The 18,168-nt window shown below is 41.7% G+C and overlaps 1 protein-coding gene across 1 annotated transcript in view; it reads right to left on the reverse strand.

Moving 5' to 3' along the window:
- LOC104126270 (propionyl-CoA carboxylase alpha chain, mitochondrial-like) overlaps window positions 1-2,802 on the reverse strand; it is a 16,870-nt gene extending 14,068 nt beyond the window's left edge. Inside the window, exon 1 of the mRNA XM_009638827.2 lies at window positions 2,596-2,802. Within this exon, the coding sequence (XP_009637122.2) occupies window positions 2,596-2,688 (93 nt within the window). The 5' untranslated portion in view covers window positions 2,689-2,802. The remainder of the gene's footprint in view (window positions 1-2,595) is intronic.
- Window positions 2,803-18,168: the final 15,366 nt, after the last annotated feature.

An 18,168-nucleotide genomic window follows, 5' to 3' on the forward strand; every position in this document is an offset into this window, starting at 1 on the left:
ATAGCTAAACCGCAGGCAATAAGCACGAATTTGCAAGCGCGGCCATTCCGACAGAGACGGGATGTCCCTCTCTGGGAGTTTCTTCACCCTTTGTAAAGTTACACCCGAAGGAGCGGGTGCGGCAGCCCGGCTCCCCGTGCTGCTGACCGCTCCGAGAGCGTCCCTCCGTGAGCGCAGCACCGCTGCGGCGCCTGCGCTGCACGAACACTGTTTATTTAAGCATTGGGCCACAGGTTAGGAGAAAACAATCTCGGAGCAGCTAATAACAGCGTTATTGCGAGCAGCAGCGACGCCCGAGCGGAAGGATGGACAACTACCTCACACTCTTCCATTTATCAGCTGTGCTGGTTTTGCACCCCGTGCAAGATTTGAGCTGCGCGAGCCGGTTGCGAACACAGCATAGGAGCTACTTAAATTCCCATTTCTCCAGCAGACTAAAGAAATCAGACTTTTCCCAAGCAGTGCAACAAAAAGAGCTGTATTTATCAGGGAGCTACAGCTCCCTGCCCATCAGGCCTTGAACAGCTGTAGGGAAGCAAGCTGGTTCCTGACGGACAGCCACGACGTGTAATCTGAATCACACCACCCCACTGCTTATTCAGCGCTGAGAGCTGATGCTACCCTCATCTCGCTCAACGGCTCCCCCTTTTTTTTTTTTTTTTTTTTTTTTTAACGTTTTGACACTAGTCCTGAAAAGGGAGGATTTAAGTTAAACCTTTTTCAATAACGCAAATGTGTTTTTGCAATTAAAGCCACACAATTAGCATTGACAAGCTCAGGTCAGCAGAACATAGATTATGCCGTTCAAATGCTCTGCCACTCAGCACCTCCAGCAAAAAGCTGCAGGAGAGGAGAAGAGAAAAAAAAAAAAAAATCTCCGCACATTATTTAACAACTTGTGCTCTGATGCACTGCACCACTTGTGGATTTGTGGAGGGAGGTTCATTTACTTATTTACTTAAAATCCCTTTGGCTCTAGCCTCCTTCTCCACTGGTTCTATGCCTTCAAGACAACAAGAACTATTCTTCAGGGCAAGAAGGCTGGTAACATTTAGCAGGATTAACTTCTCAAAAAAAAAAAAAATCTTAAATTTAAAAAGGCTCAAAATCCTCGCCTTAAAAATGTTTCCCTTCATCTTCACAAAAAAAAAAAAAAAACCACAACGTATTTGCTTAAGATCTCCCTCACTCTGCCACTCTTACTGCCTAGACGTAGAAATCACAGATTTCTCTGGCCATGAGATGACACAGTGATTAATTTTATTTGAATGCTGCTATTTTTAAAGTTATAAACAGTGCATACAATGTATAGATGAGAAAACCAGAAAGCTAAGCGTAGAAGCTAGAAGAACTTCTCTCTTGCTAATTTTTACTCAGCTGTACTTAGTTCTGTTTTCTCAGAAATCTCTTTATTAATGTGAGCATTCGCACCTATAGATCTTCAATACTAAAATGATGACTCCTCTCTGTAAATAGACAGAAATATCCATATACTCTAAAACCAAAAATGGCGTCATAGAAAAATGTAAGCACACAGATCGCTTTACCAGCAGGACGGATGACCGTCACACAGTAAGTGCAGTGCTAATTTTGGACTTGTAATCCTGGTCCCATTTCTACATCGTCTCTCAAGAAAATCTCGGTTTCATTGCCATAAATTATGAACTTTGCAACTAAAGCGTTCTGTTTGTATCTAAGTGTCACATACACGTTTATGGCATCATTTAACTGACAACAGTACTTAAATTAACCTGCACAAGCTGATTCAAATATTCCTCTGTCTGCATCCTTCTACTGCTTGCAGTGGTTATGAGAGATAAGGGCCCTGACCTTAGAAATGACCTAGGATACAACCTGGCAGAACTTCACATAAAGCTGAGTTCAAGGAGGTGTTCATACGGAACTCTAAAACGCTGTATTTGCATTTGTTTCCAGCTCAACGTTGAGGTAACCAGCACTGGAAATCCTCAGGACAGCAACAGCACGTTCTGCTGCCCTTCTGTACGTCAAGTTTATTCCTTCTGCAGGACAAGAGGATTCCCGTAAGAGACACGGAATTCCATGCTGGGAGTTCAGGAAATTCATGTGTCTTGCGAAACGCTAACACGGGGATTCTTAACAAAAAAAAAAAGGGGGGGGGGAGCGATGAAGGAAAAGGAAGTTAAATATCTATCCTGTGTTCCTAGTAATATTTTCATTGCTTCAGGGCAGAAAATCAACAATCCCTTCCTGCTAGCACTAACAGCACATATATACTTACATATATTTACATGCACATATACAGACACACATTTTTTCCCCCTGCCAAGGCATTTGTGATACAAAACCAAGCTCTTTGTTGAGTTTCAGCTGTGGATTTGTACCCAGCCGAAAATTTTCCTTTTAAAGCCAGTTTAATTTGAATTGTGCTTCCTTATTAGTTTTTCTAATTCAAATGAAAAAGCAGCACGCACCCTTCAGCACGCTTTATTCTACAGGTAACATAAAAAAAAAAAAAACCAAACCCAACCTGTGACCTGTAGTTTCAGTTGCACCAAGGAGAAATTTGTGTGGAATAGATAATGAAAATGCAGATACATAGATCACATTTCTTACCGTGTCCCCGGGCTTGACAGAAACTGCCACCACTGCTCCAGGCATGGGAGATCTCAAAATGCTGGAGGTGTCCTCTGCTGCTTTCTCTGGCATGTACTTGCTCAGCTCTGCAGCAACCTTCGTCAGTATTTGCAATTTGTACTAAAGAATAGGAAGGGGAACGTTTTAGAAAACTGCACCTTGGTGAAGTCCAGTCAGTAACCTGCACTGTTTTGTGGCGTGTTTTTTATATAATACATCTGTTATTTATTCTTCACGGGAGGGTCTAAAAAGTCACTCTCTGAAATCTGTATTCAGAGTTTCATTTCCACAACGCAGAAAGAAAAATATGCAATCCCAAACCGCAGTAATGAGCACGTAAAAGGAGAGAATCAAGCAAAGAAATGTCAGGTTAATTTAAAAATTGGGGGTAGAGAGGGCAGATACAAATTTTTAAAAACCAGAAATACCCTTATGCTTACTGCACGTTATTTTTAGCGGATAAGGAATATTGAGGCATTCGTTTCCAGTGCTGTGCTAAATTAGAAACTCACCTTTTGGGAAAGTCTGCCAGCCTTTCAACGACATGATTCATTTTAAACATTGCTTTTACTTTTTAAACATGTATTTGTATCATGTATTTAATGTTTGAAGTGAATAACCTGTTTAGCTTTTGCAATTAGAAGATATCAAACAATTTTGTTTCCATTTTTTCGGGTCCAGGTGAAGCAATGGAACATTTTGGAAATAGATCATCTGAATACATTTTATCTGCCATAAAAGCTGTTCAGCAGCTGTTACCTACCTTGAGAAGGGAAGAATGTTTTCTCTAGCATGTTTTACAGCAATTGGAAATGGAAAAGAAGATGATGAACCTCAAGTGTCTGAGAACCATCCCTTTAAACAAAACCTTTCGGAAAACTTATAAGTGTGTAGACACTAATTTCAGCCCCAGGCTTTTAGTTGGGAAAAACTTGGGATCGCTTTGACAGCTAATTCATTGCTTTGAGACAGATGGCCTTCACATTTGTCCCAGTGCACTTGAAAAATGAATGCAAAAAGCCAGTAGATGGCAGCAGGTCTCTGCGTGAAACCCCTGCCTCGCCAAGGCCAACTGAGCGAAACCCAGCACCACACTTCATCGATAATTTAAACAAAGGTTTTAATAATAAGCATCGGATGAACTGCATTTACAATTCAAATGTGCATTTTGCTGATGTAAAGTTCAACACCTTGCTTTGAACAGTATGTTTTCCTCCAAAACAATTAGCTATTGTTTTATTAGCAATAAAATGTCTTTACTTTTCATTTTTACAGAGACAGAAAAAATCCGATACCCTTATGGTGAAGGTAAAGGGGGACTCTGCCTTCTGCTTCTGTAGAGAGTAGGACAAGGTATTTAGAAATACATGCAAAAGGCTATTAACTCTGCAATAGCATCTTTAAAAAGCAGCTTTCAAAGCCAAATTAAAACAACATAACAGAGGGTGATCGTCCTCGATAAACGAACCGTGTTTGGACAGACAAGATTACGTGCAACGAACGGTGCAGCCATCCAGTTAGAAATACTTGCTTCTAATCAGAAATACAAGCAAACAGTTAAATGAACCGATCCCCCACCACCACCCCACTAAATATAATAAAATGCCTCAACACTGTTCCCGGAAGCTGTGAGTGACACCCAAAGACTTGAGAACCCATTCCCAAACATGGTGCCTCGGTTACAATGGACGCAGCACAGGGAAACCAGCACCATTTTGTCTGCCAAAAGCCACTTTAACTCCGAGCCTCCCGCAGGCATCATCAGGACAATTAGGGACCCTGGCACTCACATTCTCCAACCCAAAATACAGCCCGTGCTCTCCCTGCGCAAGCAACCGCACCCGACGCGGTGTGCTCCTTCCAGTTGCCCTTTTTTTTTTTTTTCCCCCCGGAAAGTAAAGCGCGTGTGCGCATTCATCTGCGCGCACGTATGCACGCTTGCATGCACGCTGTAGGGAGAGGGGAGGTGATGCCGGGAGGAGATTTGATGACATAAGTTGCAAATAGAATTGCAGCAGTGTGACAAGTCAAATAATAACATCTTATGCATGTTTCTTTACTCTTGAGTGTCTGTTTTGCAATCAAGACATACAAGTGTCTGCCAGCTTCTGAAGGATATGATCCTTAAGTGAAATTACTGTGCAAATAAAAGCTTTTTACTCCTATTAAAATTCATCTGAGTCATAAGTGGCACGGAAAAAAAGCTTGCAGAGTGTATTCTGCTGTCAATCTAATAAACATTCTGTGCAGAGGGACTATTTATCAAAGATAAATTGTACTTAAAAGTCCTTCATTAAATCTATGGGGGGGAATATAATTACACCAAATTGCACAGTTTCAGTATCCGTGGTTAGTGTCGTCTTTGTACTCAGAGTTTGAAAATAAAAAAAAAAAGAAAAGGAAAAAAAAAGGAAGAACACAGGAATAAGTTAGATTTGTGGACTGCATTGTCACCTCTTGCAAGAGGCTACGCGGATATAATTTCAAAGGATTAGGTTTAGATGCCATTTAGGTTTTTAAGCCACATATGACACTTCCGAGCTGCCCAGTTTCAAAATTTAAACTTGAACTGAAGGCGAGACCTTCTGCAGTCATCTAGGTTACAGTATACGGCAGGGACTGAAATACAGAATTCCCTACGTACTCCACGATGTACAGCAGTGGGGGAAAAAAACCACGTTCCTCAGTACGCTGCGCTTTAAGGCTCAGTTCTCCCCGCCAAGTTAAAATATCCCTACCAAACATTGTTTTTACTATCTTTATAATTTTCATATCTTTTAGATTCCTTTCTCTGCAGGACTCCTGCTTTGCTTGGAGTGAGATGTAAGAGCCAGCGCACTCAAAGCTTTAAAACGCGGGTCTTTGTTACTGATGAGCTGTTCCTTTTCCTTTTGTATTTGTTTATTGTTCTTTAGTCTGTTGGGGGGATAAGCAAGTTACTGTAATCAAAAAGTAAAAAATAACAACAGTAAACTTCTGGGGAAAGGCCTTTTTTGGCACAGTTGGTTCGCAACTGACCTTTCAGAATATGAAAAGACAAAGCCGCAAAGAAAGGTTCCTTCTTTAAGATTACCTTTGATGTCTTTCTGCTGCTGGCTGGACCCCACTAAATACCCGCTTAAGCGTCCCTTTGCAAGGCTCGAGCTTATCTGGGGGGAGGGGGGGGGGGGGGCCGGGGGGGGCCTTGGGGGTGCAGGGTTAGGTGTTCACCTAACAGCAAGCTAAAACAAAGACAGTTAAGAACACACCACATTCTTTCATTACACGCTTAACACCGCCGCTAAGCCTTTGATTTAGTGAGGACAACGCTGAAGGTATGAAGCAGAAGTTTTGATATGCGACTAACGGAGCGTGGACAAGGTTCGGGTTTTTTTTTTCCTTTACCCTCACAAGGAGGAGGAGGAGATGGGAGAGAGGAAGGGCGTAAATTGGGGAAGGCTGTAAAGTTTGGGTTATAAATAGAGACCAGAAGGTTTTCCACTGGCCTAAACCAGAAGAAACATCTGTTGGAATCATAAATAGATTGCGGGTGGACTCTCAGAGCAAGGAAACCTGCTAGCCATCAGATCTCTGCTGATGAGTAGTTGTCACCAGCCACCGCTCCGCTCCGCAGGGTTTCAGAGCCTAATTCTGCCAGCCACAGCAAAGTTAATAAAGAGGTACCCGAAAGGAGCCATGCAGCTTTTGACGGCACAGAAAACAGGTGTTTCTTTTCCACGAGACTGTGGGAGTCCACGATCAGTTGGCAAAAATTACAGCAGGGAAAAGTGGTGTTACTTAATAGTTTTCTAAGGGTAACGGTACCCTGTCCTGCCTCTCCCACTAAATGAACTGGACGTTTATGTAATGCAAAACTACCTCGTACACCCAAATCTCCGTGACAAAAAAGAAGAAAACCAAAAGGTGTAATAACAGCAGTGCTGTCAAGCCCGGGGGGGGGGGGGGGGGGGATGGGGGGGAGGGAGGGGGAAAATGCAGGGAAAATTATACCTTGGGTTTTGTGGAGGGTTTTTGTAGATATGTACCATACTGATCCCCCAAGTCAGTAGACAAGAAGTAGACCGGCTGCTACAAAAAAGGTGGCCAGGGCCCATCTGACCCTATCTTTGCTTAAAGGCAAGTTCTGTAGTTTGCACAGATATGGTTCCCTTGCTGTGTACAACAGAATATCATAAACCTTCCAAAAAATGCTCAAGACTGCGCTCTGTTACATCGCACATTAGTTTATGAAATACAATCTTCCCTCTACTTCTGAAACTCCTGTCCCTAGAAGCTGTAAATGTTCAAACTCCATTGGAGATTCTGTAGAGCAATCCAACCTATCACTACCCCCATACTTTACTCACGGCAGCGTTAGGACCGCTGACCAGATGTGGATTTTCAGTATGCTTTACCTAAGCGTTCAACCATGATTTTTCAAGCGTCTGTCGTTCTTGTGGTCAGAAGGGTGAAAATCTTACATAGCTCCCATTTCAGTAGGGAAACTGCTGTGCATCTCTGGTATTTTCATGAACCTTACAGTCTCATTTGGGGGAATCGGTGAAATTTATTAACCGAGGTCACATCATTTCCCTTTTAACATTCCTCATCCGCATCCTGCCTCAAGTCAGTTAATTGCTGTGACCTGCGGTTTGACCATCACGGATTCACAAGCGGTATGCAAGTCAGCACTCACTCAAAGCAAGGCGAAGCAATGTTCCAGCGCTGAACACAACGAGCGCGCTGCCTTTCTTATTATATGCTTTAACATCGTGACCGTACCCTTGCTTGGATTGCCAACACAGCATCTACACGGGAAAATGATGCGTTTATTCCGTGTTACTTGAAGGTGTTGGGCACCTTCTTTCAGAGCCAAGGATTTCTTAACTAGATGGCGTTTCGCAAATCACATAGTGCTCCCCCCCCACACCCCCAAGCTCCGAGTTCCAGAGCTCATTTACTTCCACAGGGTTGGTGGGGAGGACTGGCGTTAACACCTGCGCAAAATAACGGGCGCTTGTGGTCTGCTGGAGGAGCGGAGCTCAACCCCCTATGGAGACAGTAGAAAAGAAAAGAAAAGAAAAGAAAAGAAAAGAAAAGAAAAGAAAAGAAAAGAAAAGAAAAGAAAAGAAAAGAAAAGAAAAGAAAAGAAAAGAAAAGAAAAGAAAAGAAAAGAAAAGAAAAGAAAAGAAAAGAAAAGAAAAGAAAAGAAAAGAAAAGAAAAGAAAAGAAAAGAAAAGAAAAGAAAAGAAAAGAAAAGAAAAGAAAAGAAAAGAAAAGAAAAGAAAAGAAAAGAAAAGAAAAGAAAAGAAAAGAAAAGAAAAGAAAAGAAAAGAAAAGAAAAGAAAAGAAAAGAAAAGAAAAGAAAAGAAAAGAAAAGAAAAGAAAAGAAAAGAAAAGAAAAGAAAAGAAAAGAAAAGAAAAGAAAAGAAAAGAAAAGAAAAGAAAAGAAAAGAAAAGAAAAGAAAAGAAAAGAAAAGAAAAGAAAAGAAAAGAAAAGAAAAGAAAAGAAAAGAAAAGAAAAGAAAAGAAAAGAAAAGAAAAGAAAAGAAAAGAAAAGAAAAGAAAAGAAAAGAAAAGAAAAGAAAAGAAAAGAAAAGAAAAGAAAAGAAAAGAAAAGAAAAGAAAAGAAAAGAAAAGAAAAGAAAAGAAAAGAAAAGAAAAGAAAAGAAAAGAAAAGAAAAGAAAAGAAAAGAAAAGAAAAGAAAAGAAAAGAAAAGAAAAGAAAAGAAAAGAAAAGAAAAGAAAAGAAAAGAAAAGAAAAGAAAAGAAAAGAAAAGAAAAGAAAAGAAAAGAAAAGAAAAGAAAAGAAAAGAAAAGAAAAGAAAAGAAAAGAAAAGAAAAGAAAAGAAAAGAAAAGAAAAGAAAAGAAAAGAAAAGAAAAGAAAAGAAAAGAAAAGAAAAGAAAAGAAAAGAAAAGAAAAGAAAAGAAAAGAAAAGAAAAGAAAAGAAAAGAAAAGAAAAGAAAAGAAAAGAAAAGAAAAGAAAAGCTATTTCCTCCGCGCTCAGGCGGCGCTTCGTTTGCAGCTATCTGTAATTAGATTAATGGTGTAGCGCCGTACAAAGCGGGCCCACTTCACATCAGATAGCATATGAATTAGGACAAACACTTATTTCAATTCCAGGCAGAGAAAGCAGTGGCTGGGGTATTTAGCATACCCTTTATGGTGGAATGAGATGTTAATTGTGTACCATTACCTCTAAACTGCTTGCTTGTTGTATAAATCACTGTGCTAATTGATGCAGAGATAGAAACGTAGCCACAGGCAAGAAAGCCAGGGAATGAGAGCTGAAGATGGTGGATAAAGGATTATCGAGTAAAACCATATGGTGCTGAGGCTCCTTTGAAACCGGCCCACGAGCAGGACTACCCTGAACTGGGGGGAAAAGGGCTGCGCCCGTCTGTAAAAAAAAAAAATGTACATCTATTTTACATCACCGTTTCAGCACAGCCTCTTCGCAGCAAATCCGAGCCAAGCAGAAAACTGCAGAATAAATGGGTGTCATCTCAACACAAGCTGCCAAAAGACGCCTACAGCAGGGTGGGCCTTGGGAATAGTCACCGGGCTGCCCGGATTTGGGGGGGGGACGACGACACCCGAGTTTAACAAGGAACACTTGAAAACTCGCCCGAGCAGATGTTCCCCTGAGCCATCCTGCGGAGTAGAAATGCAGACTCTTTAAACAGAAACTGTGTCCCGTGCTAAATAAATAAATAAGTCAAATAAAATCCAAGATGTTCAAGCGGCTACTGATAACTTAAATGTCCCAATAAGGAGGAAGAAGGGAAGCGGCTTCACCCACCTGTAGTAACAACTACGCATGTTCTAGCCTGTGCACATACAGAGGCCAGAAAATCCCTGGAAACCCCTCCCTGCGTGCTGGGGAAGCAGGAGAGGAGCATCTCTCAGGGGCAGCAAGTAGCTGTGTCAGCACCAGGACTCAGGAAGCCTGCTTCCCCCCCGGACAGGATTTGTACTTGCTTCTCATCTCGAAAACAGCATTAGAGCCTCGGGAGCATTCGTAACCGCACTCCCCACCGTAGATTCTCTCACCTTAGAATCACTTTGGCTGGAAAAGACCCTTAAGATCATCGAGTCCAACCTTTAACCTAACCCTGCCATCCCACCACTAAACCCTGTCCCTAAGCGCCTCATCTGTCCTTCTTTTAAATACCTCCAGGGATGGGGACTTGACCACCTCCCTGGGCAGCCCGTTCCAGAGCCTGACAGCCCTTCCAGTGAAGAAGTTTTTCCTAATGTCTAGCCTAAACCTGCCCTAGCGCAACTTCAAACCATTCCCCCTCGTCCTATCGTCAAAGTACCTTAAGTAAATGGTGGGCTTGACCAAACCCTCTGCACATGCCCTACTGCACAGAGCTGCAGCCTTCTCCTCCAGCCGGACATCTTTTATTCGTGAAATAGGTTGGACCATAACGCTTCAGGACCTCTCCCCCTCTGCTACGTTTGGCTGAAGTGCATTGGCTAAGCCAAAGTTACTGGGAAGCAGCCGGCAGACAAGTGCAGGACGGACATCCAGCATGCCTTGGTTTCTTGGCAAAGGCAGCTAAACATAGCGTTACAAAAGGAAGATGAGCTACAACGCCACCTTGAGCAGCGCACTCGAGGACAAGCCGCCTGGGCGACAGGCTCACCTCCGAGCCATGCTTCTTCCCCTACAGACACTGCAAACCTGTTCGGCATAACTGTTCTGCAGGAGAGCGGCTCCAGTATGCGTGCCGGAGCCAACGCCGCTGTGCTCTACATCATCTCCCCTCTTGCCCCCAAATTATTATATGAACTATTTTCTTAAGCTTCTTGTTCAGAAAACTTGCTTGAACTTGCACACAGCTCAGACTTAGCTGCACACTTTGATCACCAGCCAAACGCCAAGACAAAATGCTAGCAACTAAAGCACCACTCAGTGTCCTATTCTAAGAAAATATTTTCCCCTCACTCACAACACGATACTCAAGAGCAAATGCTGACTTTCAGCCACAAGCTCTAAGATCTTAAGCACGGTGAAATAAACTTCCGAAAAATACAAGCTATCTTCCCCTTGAGTGTTCAATTCTCAGTATTCTTCGGCGTTTGATACTGCCTTAGCTTAAAAGAGCAAAGAGAATGCATTATATTTATGAGGTCTCTCACTGTCCTAAGGTTCATTAAAAAGAGGGAGATAGGGCATTTTCCAACCTCGTTTTTAATTTTCTTTTGGAACTACTTATTTTTATGGCAGCTAATTGTTACTTGGGGGGGAGGGGGGAAAGGGATAAAGTGTTGCAGTAGGGCTCATTGACCTCAGCTCCCAAAGAAATGCACATAACAAATATATGTACGTATATGTGTATCCATGTATACAAAGGAGAGCTTGGGGGTGGACAGTTGCCCGTTACAAACAAGCAGTACTAATGTACAAATTACCGCTTGCTGCAAAATCAAGTGAATAGCAGGAGAGAATCACATATTGGTTGACGAAGCGCTTCAATTACTTTGAGAGGAACCTTTAAATTATTTCCACCACAATACACCGAACAGGAGTAAGCAGAGTGACGTTAAAGACAGCAGTCACCGCTCTGAAATGACAGCAGGGTTCAACAGTTTCGGGTTTGGTCACCAGACAGGCAAAGCCTGTGGATTAGCCTCCTTTACCACTGAAGCTTACAACTTTAAGGAAACGCTAGCTCTATCTGGCCAACGAAGGGGACCTATGAATAGAAACACATGGCAGTAGAAAAAAAAAAAAAAACACCAACCCTATGTTGACTACTTTGAAATAACACCTCCCAAGCGTGGGGCTACTTGACATAAATGGAAACGCATTGAGGAAAAGAGCTGTGAAGCTGTGGAACAGTCCTGTTCCTAATCATTAATCACTTTTTTTAGACCATTTAAACTAGCCCATTAGAGCCTGCAGCAAAACGCCAACACTCCCATCACTTGCATGTCAGCAGTGCTGGTGTTAACAGGAGAAAATATATGGTTTCTATGACTGCGCCCCAGTTCTACAGCATTTGCTACCTTTAATTGAAAAAGGCAGTTAAACACAAGGTAAATCATTCAGTTAGCTAAGCTGTTTAATAACACATAATTGATAATGTCAATATGTTACAGTGACATAATGCATCACTTTCATCACTCTTATGCTTCAAATATGGTCAACTTATACTTCAAACATTTACTTTATATCTGCCACTTGATGAAAAACCCAAGGAGAACAGCCTTGAGCACCACGTGTGGAACATACGTGCGACACACACCACCACCACAACTCATCTGTGGGCTGGTGAGGAACGGGCTCCTGCCACAACGCTTCCAACTTTGTGCAAATGGTTTCGTTATGTTGTTCACAACTTGGTTTTTGTCTCAAAACGCCACAAGCTCCTGCTGGAATAATACATATTACTCTGATAAAATCTGTTGGAAAAAAAGCATGAAAAAAATCCGCACAAGCAAAAGCAACTACTTGTTTTCTGAAATGTGTCCCAGTCCCGTGTCCCAGTCCTGCAGGCTTTTGACTAACTTTTCACGTGTAACCAGGCCAACAGTAGCCACCAGGACTTGCTGTTAGCATAAGGCAAAGCACATGCCTAAATGTTTACAAAATTATAGCCCCTAAATATGGAATATGACCTGAAATAGGAAAAAATATATCTTACCAGCTACGTATAGACAGCGTGGTTAGACACGACTAACCCCATTATACAATACAGTGGGGTTTATCATGTATTAATAAAAAAAACCCAAACATTTTATTTCTACAAGTATTTTAAAGAGGAAAGAACATTTGACCTGTTGACTATATAACAACAAACATGTAACCCCTGACAAGAACCACGCTATTCTCTCTTCATCGTATAGTACAGAACAAGCAGATGGTGCAAAATGGGACAGATTTTTCATTGTTTTGTTTTCCAAAAAAATACAGCCCTCCTCAAAAAAAAACCCAAACCCAACCAACCAAAAAACCCACAAAACCCAACCAAAATGAAAAAAAAAGCGCAATCGACTTTTAGTGACCACTGTTATGGGATGCATGCAGTAAAAGAAGGTGATGGAGCAGACTCAGTGGTAGCAGGCAAGACAAAGTGTGCTGCCACTTTGATCCTCTGTTACCTACATGGAAGTATAATATTTGTTTGCCCTGAGATTTCAATTTTATCATAGACAAAATGGCTGGGAAGGCTCAGTATTCTGAAAATAAAAAATAGGCTGCCTTATAAGTAGCCGCTTGCCCTCCTCCTGTTCTTATAATTGGGAAGTAGCTGCAGGTAGTGGTAATGGTAGCACTACGACCAAGCCTTTCAACATCTTTCAGAGAGAAGTTTGGTTCAACTGCCCTGGCGTTCGCTGTGCGAGGAGAAGAGTTTCGCAGACGTCCAACTAATAAAGGTTGCAGTGAACTGCACTGGCCACAGGTGACTACCAGGTTGTCTGTATGTCTTGCTAAGGTAACTTGTTAGAGTAATGGATTCTCACAGGCGTAAAAAGCAAGTCCCCTGATAATGAACTGCGCGAGGCTCACTATAGCATCCTGTAGCGTTCGCTTTGACTAGAGACCTGGGTGATGTATATAAGGTAATGACTTCTAAAAAGGGAAAAGCCAACAAAGATGTATAAAACTGTAGTACCGATTGTATAGCAACCCAGTGCTTGTAGGATATTTCCTATTTTTCAGCCTGGTTCATTTTGGTTAACTACACATTTGTAAGTTATCCAGTAAGTTCAGTAAGGAAGTACCTTTTGGAAAGTACTATCCGATTTGGGGCATAACACATCCCCCTCCAGAAAAAAAAAAACCAACAAACAGCTATTGGGTAGAACTGATTTACAGAAATGACAAGCAAATGCTGCTTAATTTCTAGACACCAATGTTTTTCTCCCTCTGGGTGGCCAGGGAATAATAAATGTTTGACTCCTCTTCCCTTCAAGCTCAGCACTACTTTTGGCACTCGCTTAAATGGAAGAAAAAGCAGAGCCCGGAGGCCTTTCATTCACTGTGAGGCTACCTCCAACCATACAGAACATTTAGATAGGTCTTATTTTCCACTGACTGCAAAAATGGGTTTAGCCTGTACATTTCACAGGGAGAAAATTGCAGAGCAAACTGCATTCTTTCACAGCTTACAAAGTTTTCTAATGGTTGGGCAAGCACTGGTTAGAGCTTGGTCTGTTAATTTGCCTTGGAGTGCTTCCAAATACTAGTTGGTAAGCCACAGCATCTTTCTGTTTTGGTTTTTTTTTTGTGGAGCAGCTAGCGCAATGCCATCTACAACTGGAATAAAATGCGTATAGGAAGCTAAGGCCTTTTTACAGAGATTTGATCCAGTTTATAAAACTCTCTGGATTGAAATATGGATTTAGGGAAGTTAACATATGAAGCCCCCTGAATCTGGGCAAGTCCAGGTGCATTTGTAAGGCTGCTGCAAACTCAAAGTTCAAAGCAGAAGTCAAGCTGGTCATGAGGGGAAGCTGTGAAAAAGGAGTGACTACGTGTATGAGAACTCAAGCCATCAAGGGTCCATCGGGATCAACTTCTGTACGTCCTCCTGCCAGACGCTCTGCTCTCACACCATGGCAATTACACAGCCTGGCAACTGATGTAGGGGTTTTAGTAGCATTATTGTTCAGGTTAGAGATAGAGAGGCTTTAAATCCTCCAACTGGTTTCATCCTGGACTTGTTTCTGTCAGTAGTCCCACTGATTTCAGCAAGTTCATGGTCTCACCCAAGACATTTCAGTGAGAACTTTCAATTCAGTAAGAAGTAAGTGAGTTGCTACACTGCACATTAATACGGAGTTATCTGCCTGGAAAAAAATGGTTTCTTTGAAAAACGAATCCTGTATCCTTACCGTCTTCTTCAGGGTGGGGCTGCTGAAAAACTACTAAATAATACAGGGAAAGCTGTGCTGTAGTTTTTCATTCCTCATTTTAAGGAAACTTCGTTTTTATCTCAGAGGCCACAAAATTAACAAAAAAGACTGATGCTAAGATTATGAAAATCCCCCCAAACCCTATCAATTTTATGGTATGTAATAAAACAGGTTTTAATTATGTTTCTTAATTATTCTGGATACTAAATCACCATGAAAGTCCCAGCAATAGTGCAGCTACCGCAGCAGTATTATACCTGTTTCCTACCATCAAATTTCCAGGGATCGTTTCATGGCATTAGGATGGATATCTACATCAGCAACAGATGCACATTCTCCAGTCTTTGTAACTCAGAAATACATGCTGTTGCATCTATGATTACAAGCAGCACTATTCATGTAGGACTTAAAATGCTCTTTTACGTTACAGACCAGTGCTTTTATAGTTCAAACCTTACATGACAAACCTTGCTAATATCTGAGGGCTAGATCCAATAAAAGACTTGCATACCCAAAGCAGGACACATAGGCAGAATTGGAAGCACATGAATCCAAAATGGCAATACAAACCCTTGATCATCTGTCACTTAACACTGAAGGTACTTATATTCTATCCTCCTCCCTGGTTCAAAATACATGTTTAGAGTTCTGCTGCTGCACCTCCTCAGAACCAAGTAATAGAGCTGCTTCCCTCTTCAAGCCCAGATGTGACCCAGAAGTCAGGAAAGCAGGGTCCAGTTCTGCTCCAGGGATCATTTCTACATTTTTCTTTCAACTGACATTGCATATCCTACCTAAAATATTGCAGAGCAGACAGAAAAAAAATAGAAAATTTGAGATGAAATGGATAGTACAAATTGAAAAAAAAGAAAACTCTCGAAGACTACCCTCTTATTTTCAGCTTCAAGTGCTCACGTAATCGAACACATCCCTTATGTGAGCTGATGAATTGGAGCAGCTAGTTCAAAAGCAGGCTTATATTTATAAATATTTCACTCACACAGATACAAAGTTAATAATTGCCAAATACACATTAGACAATGTATGATTGAGCTGTCTTAGCCCAAAGCCATAACACTCACCTAAGAGGCTCAGGTAAGAAGTGAGTCCTGTGAGTCATTTACCAGTGAACAGCAACGTTATTCAGTGGATTTGGGACTGGGGATGAAGTGATGGAACATTACCGTGCCCAGTTACGCTTGATAGAATGCCATCACCCAAAGGAAGATCGGACTAGAACACCTCAGCTCACAACTCATAACCGCCCCCCCCAAATTAGTGTGTGAGCTTTGGCCACTGCTTCATAATTGACTTAACCTCTGTCCTCAGGGCAGTATTTTGAAGTTGTTGGCTAAAGTGATTTAGTATTTATTTTTTTAATTAAACTTAAGTTTTTGTGAGGCATTCCGAGCATGGAGCATATTGATTTCCATATTTTCACCTCTGCTCCTGACTCAATTTCTGACATAACGATTAAAGGATCGCGTGAAACTGTTTCAGATGATCCTAATGAAAACGTGGAGAAAGCAAGCTAGGAATATTTCTTTCAATGCAAATGAAACTCAAAGATAATGGACTTTGAATAAATATTTTATCAGTCCTACTCTTCACTTCACTGAACAATCTTTTTTTTTTTTTTATGCCACGGGAAATATATATGCAATTGCCATTATAGGATTTCTTGTAGAGCTGCATTTTATACATCTGTTCTATCTTATTATGTATCTACACTACGTTTATTTCTCACACCAGCATTTTTCTGAGTGTAATCCAACAGAATGATTACTCAGACAACCTACAGTAGATCTGGACTATCATACTTGCAGCTACTACTGGTTTAGGCCCAAGAGCTATTTTCCAGAGTCACCAGGCTAATTTCTCTGCTGGTTTAAAAGGTGAAATGCAACTTGTGGTGCACTTATTTCGATCACTAGAGAACTTGGTCCTGCTTCTTTAACCGCGGTTCCTTGCTTCAAAAAACCAAAACCACTATTCACAAGAAACCTGAACTCGTTCTCGAGTCTGTTGTTAATCATACAGTGAATTTCTCTACCCCAGGAGAAGACCGGGAGCGATCCACTAGCCACAGGGTGAAAACAAGTCAACTGGAAAGAATTTTAGCAGCAATAACACTAAGGTAGGGTAACACATCCATAGTTACGTACCTGTTTTCAACATACCAGTTAATCACACTTGACATAAATAGCAACCGTAGTGAGTCTGGGTATCAATAATTATATAAACCTGGTGTGGGAGCAGGAGTAGAAACTAGGAACAACAAAGAACGCTGCTGAGAAATACAAACTCATGAGCACTGCTGTGTAGAGTAAAATGAGGATGAACAGAAGGAAAGGGTTGCAAGACTGGAAATAACTAGTACTGATTTTATCCATCACAATACTCTCGCTACTCAGTATAACGTTAGGAAGAAACATGCAGGTTATCCTGATCCTTTAAAGCTTCCCAGTTTGTCTGCCAAATTTGCAAAGAAATAGAACTGAGAATGCTTCCCAGTGGGTAAGATCAAAGTTGAACAGATCAGTTGTACAATACTATTTACAAATAAAATTTTAAAGCGAGGCATGCTGCAAAAAAAAAAAAAAAACAAAACAAAAAACCACCAAACCAACCTTTTTTTCTTTTCTCTTTTTTTTAAACTTAAATGTATCCATCATGGCTAGAATTTGGCTGACAAGGCAATCCTGCTTTGGGTGCTAAAGGAGGACTTTCATCAGTAGATGACTAAAACTGTAACACCCGTGACTAAGCAGGGTAGATAGAGGGAAACGGCGATCGAGATGCAGCTCAGCACTCCATACTTCCAAATGGACTCAGTGATTTAAATATTTACAAATTTGACTACAGGGTGCTCAGAGAAGACCACTGCTGCTGTGTAAGGCAGGCCGTTACGCAGTCTTGCGTGGAGAAAGGGGGACAAGGAACAAAACCGGTCCTGTGGCTTAAAGGTGAAAGAACTCAGCTGGGGTGAGGAAAAAACTGCCTTCTGGCCTCTGCGCCCAGAGTTACCCGCCTGCCTAGCCTGACACCGGGAAACGGTACTGCAAACGGGGACCAGAATCTGCTTTCCCAGCAGAATGGCTCAAGGTTTCTCCCTCTATGGCCCTAAGACATGGCAACTACAATATGCTGCAGGGGCAGAGCAGATTTTAATTCTGGTGTGTGGAGGTCAGCACAGAACCCCTACCTCCAGCCTTCTAGGCAAGTGCTTTCAGCAGCAAGGGAGCTGCAAACAGTGAGCATCTCTACCTTCTCCCGCTATGAATTTTGATGCCTGTGGCCACAGCTGCTAGGCTTTGGGTTGAACTCAATGCTCCCCCCACCCATGCGAGATGTTTGCTGAAGACTGTTCTCTTGGGAGACTTGAGATGAGTTTAAGTGCTTTGTTTCAGCAGCACAGTGAGGGTAAGTGAACATTTGGTATCTAGTTCCCCAGAGCAGGGCTGCTGAGAAGATGCAGCTACCTTTAGTTAGACAGCTGTGAAACCGATTTTAAGTGTCCTTGAGGACACTTAAAAGGTTACTGGATCTTAAGCTTCCTGCATCACTGTCGTTGACTCAGACACCTAAATTGCACTGGAATCTTGCTGTAGGTGCCAAAATAGGCCTAAAGACATCTGAATATATGATACTGAAGTACCGTTGTTAAAAAAAGGTATATATAATCATACAGATTTTTTTG

This window comes from Egretta garzetta, unplaced genomic scaffold, assembly GCF_000687185.1.
Source record: "Egretta garzetta isolate BGI_Z169 unplaced genomic scaffold, ASM68718v1 scaffold450, whole genome shotgun sequence".
Classification (NCBI taxonomy): Eukaryota; Metazoa; Chordata; class Aves; order Pelecaniformes; family Ardeidae; genus Egretta; species Egretta garzetta.